The sequence below is a fragment of the Bison bison genome, unplaced genomic scaffold (genome assembly GCF_000754665.1).
Source record: "Bison bison bison isolate TAMUID 2011002044 unplaced genomic scaffold, Bison_UMD1.0 scf7180017860102, whole genome shotgun sequence".
NCBI lineage: Eukaryota > Metazoa > Chordata > Mammalia > Artiodactyla > Bovidae > Bison > Bison bison.
Window position 1 is genome coordinate 26,821 of NW_011490674.1, and position 3,286 is coordinate 30,106.

General features: G+C 38.3%; 1 protein-coding gene across 1 annotated transcript; it reads left to right on the top strand.

Annotated features, from left to right (window-relative positions):
• Positions 1-527: 527 nt before the first annotated feature.
• Positions 528-1,457, top strand: LOC104982389 (olfactory receptor 4C6-like). Its single transcript, XM_010831756.1, has one exon. It carries the CDS (start codon positions 528-530, stop codon positions 1,455-1,457), a length of 930 nt encoding a protein of 309 aa, XP_010830058.1.
• The last annotated feature ends 1,829 nt before the right edge of the window (positions 1,458-3,286 follow it).

Below are 3,286 nucleotides of genomic sequence, written 5' to 3' on the forward strand. Positions count from 1 at the left end.
GGTAAGGTGGTCTGGTATTCTGATAGCTTTCAGAATTTTCCACAGTTTATTGTGATCCACACAGTCAAAGGCTTTGGCATAGTCAATAAAGCAGAAATAGATGTTTCTGGAACTCTCTTACTTTTTCCATGATCCAGCGGATGTTGGCAATTTGATCTCTGGTTCCTCTGCCTTTTCTAAAACCAGCTTGAACATCTGGAAGTTCATGGTTTACATACTGCTGAGGCCTGGCTTGGAGAATTTTGAGCATTACTTTACTAGTTTGTGAGATGAAAGCAATTGTGCGGTAGTTTGAGCATTCTTTGGCATTGCCTTTCTTTGGGATTGGAATGAAAACTGACCTTTTCCAGTCTTGTGGCCTCTTCTGAGTTTTCCAAATTTGCTGGCATATTGACTGCAGCACTTTCACAGCATCATCTTTCAGGATTTGAAATAGCTCCACTGGAATTCCATCACCTCCACTAGCTTTGTTTGTAGTGATGCTTTTTAAGGCCCACTTGACTTCACATTCCATCAGCCCGTAGTAAATGGGGAATCCCAACAAGGTGAAGGAATTCATTATTTTGGGCATTACGAAGAATCCAGAGCTGCGGAAAATCCTCTCTGCTGTGTTTCTAATCATGTATGTATCCACCATTCTGGGAAACCTCCTCATTGTGGTAACTGTGGTCACAAGTCAGAGTCTGAGATCACCCATGTATTTTTTCCTTACCTTTTTATCCCTTTTGGATACTGACTACTATTCTGCCATTGGCCATAAGATGATTGTAGACTCCCTTTCTGAGAGTGCTACCATCTCCCTGGAAGGCTGCATGGTCCAGCTCTTCACTGAACACTTCTTTGGTGAAGTGGGCATCATCCTTCTCACTGTGATGGTCTATGACTGCTCCATGGCCATCTATAAGCCTCTTCACTATGTGACCATCATGAGGCCTTGGATGTGCTGCCTTTTGCTGGGAGTGACTTGGCTGGGGGAGTCCATACATGTAACAATACAACTTCTCTTTATGTATCAAGTACCCTTCTGTGGCCCTAATGTCACTGATCATTTTATGTGTGATTTTCTCCCACTGTTGAAACTGGCCTGCATGGACACCCTCACCCTGGACCTCTTACTCATCCTCAACAGCAGAATGATGTGTGTTACCATCTTCCGGATTCTCATCACCTCCTATGTGGTCATTCTCTGCTCTGTGAAGTCCTGCAGCTCCAAAGGGTGGCGTAAAGCCCTCTCCACCTGTGGCTCTCACCTCATGGTGGTCATTATGTTCTTTGTGCCTTGCATTTTCTTGTTTTTGAGGCCTGTGGTCACTTACCTAATAGAGAATGTGATGGCTGTGTCTTTTACCATCATTGCTCCCATGTTAAATCCCCTGATCTATACCTTGAGGAACACAGAGGTAAAAAATGGCATGAGGAAACTGTGGATGAAACAAGGAGCCATGTGTGGTCATTAACTTACAGGCTAAGAGAAATTCTTTCCTGAAGGACAATGAGGTCTTACCTCCCATTCATTATAACCCACTTGGGACACAACAAATGATGTAAATCTGGTTAAGAATGAAAATAAATTTAAGGTAATAAAATTAGGTATTACCTACCTCTCAAGTACATTTTATATTTCATCCCTTTTCTTAAGGCTCTTTGTGTGTCTCTCTGTCTCTCCCTTCCTTTTTAACCTGTCTTCTGCATAATTCAAGTCTTCCTAAATTCAGAACTTTTGTTTATCTGATTCCATTTACTGCTGGAATTCTCTTCCCAGAAATTTTGCTTGTCTCATTCCATCTTATTTTATCTACTTTCATAAGAGTTAGACAAATTTTCCCTGATGACTTTTTCTAGTCATTCCCTTCTATTATTCCCTAATTCTCCATCTGGTTATATCCTTCACATTAATGATCACAAGCTGTACTTTAAAAATTGTTTCTTTATTTTTATTTTCTCTGTTTCCCCCGTAAGATTATAATCTCTGTAAGGGCAGGCATTGCGTTTATTCATTCATGCTGCATGTAGAGCACTGCCAGTCACTTACTAGATGCTAAATAAATATTACTGAATGAATATAAGCCTAAAATAAATAGATTTTAAAATATCTGCAAATTGGGTACAAAGTAAGGGAGAATACATAAATATTAACTTTTTAGGTGATTGAATCTTCCTAGATTTTTTGGAAGATAGAATCTTTCTATGGTTTTCACACTGTCAAATGTCCTTTTAAGAAGTTCTAGAAGGCAGTGTAATTTCAAATTAGTAGTTTATTGTTTAATATGGAGGACACCACTACAAACATTCTCTACTACTTTTTTTTTTCTTCCTTTAGATGAGCTGAATAAGAAATAGCCATGTCAGCATAATTCAGAATCTGTTGTCTATATCTTGAAGTTATATAATTCTTTATGAGAAGAGAGCAACTATATAGACATAAATTTTTCTTTAACTATGGGAAGAACTATCCTTGCTGTTAAATCCAAGAGTTTAGTTTCTAAATCCAAAAGATGTTATTTTCTTCCAGATTTTGCTTTGTTTGTCACTAGAGACACATTGATGCTTTTCAAAACTGCATTGCTTAAATAGGTATATGGGAAGATTAAGGTTTTAGTCTAATAAGTTCTATTATGGTTTTCTTACTTTTAAAAAATGTATGATGTATATGATGATAATAATTACAGTATCAGTTTAGTATTTCATAAAAGCTTGACATATAAAACAGTATTTTTATCTTTAAACATAGAATGTGTATGTGCAAAGCCATTTCACATTAATTGTGAACTATTTTCAATAACTATGAAGTACATATACTTTTTGAAGAATCTTTGCCAAGTTTGTATGAAGCCTCAGCTACTCTTATAGGATTGGGGTATACAGTAATGACTAAGAAATTAAAAGACGCTTACTCCTTGTAAGGAGTTATGGAAAGGAAGTAAGGAAAGTTATGACCAACCTAGATAGCATATTCAAAAGCAGAGACGTTACTTTGCCAACAAAGGTTCATCTAGTCAAGGCTACGGTTTTTCCTGTGGTCATGTATGGATGTGAGAGCTGGACTGTAAAGAAGGCTGAGTGCCAAAGAATTGATGCTTTTGAAGTGTGGTGTTGGAGAAGACTCTTGAGAGTCCCTTGGACTGCAAGGAGATCCAACCAGTCCATTCTGAAGGAGATCAGCCCTGGATTTCTTTGGAAGGAATGATGCTAAAGCTGAAACTCCAGTACTTTGGCCATCTCATGCGAAGAGTTGACTCATTGGAAAAGACTCTGATGCTGGGAGGGATTGGGGGCAAGAGGAGAA

Excerpts from the sequence above, each read along its gene's own strand:
- LOC104982389 (XM_010831756.1), top strand. The coding sequence starts at position 528 with ATGGGGAATCCCAACAAGGTGAAGGAATTCATTATTTTGGGCATTACG.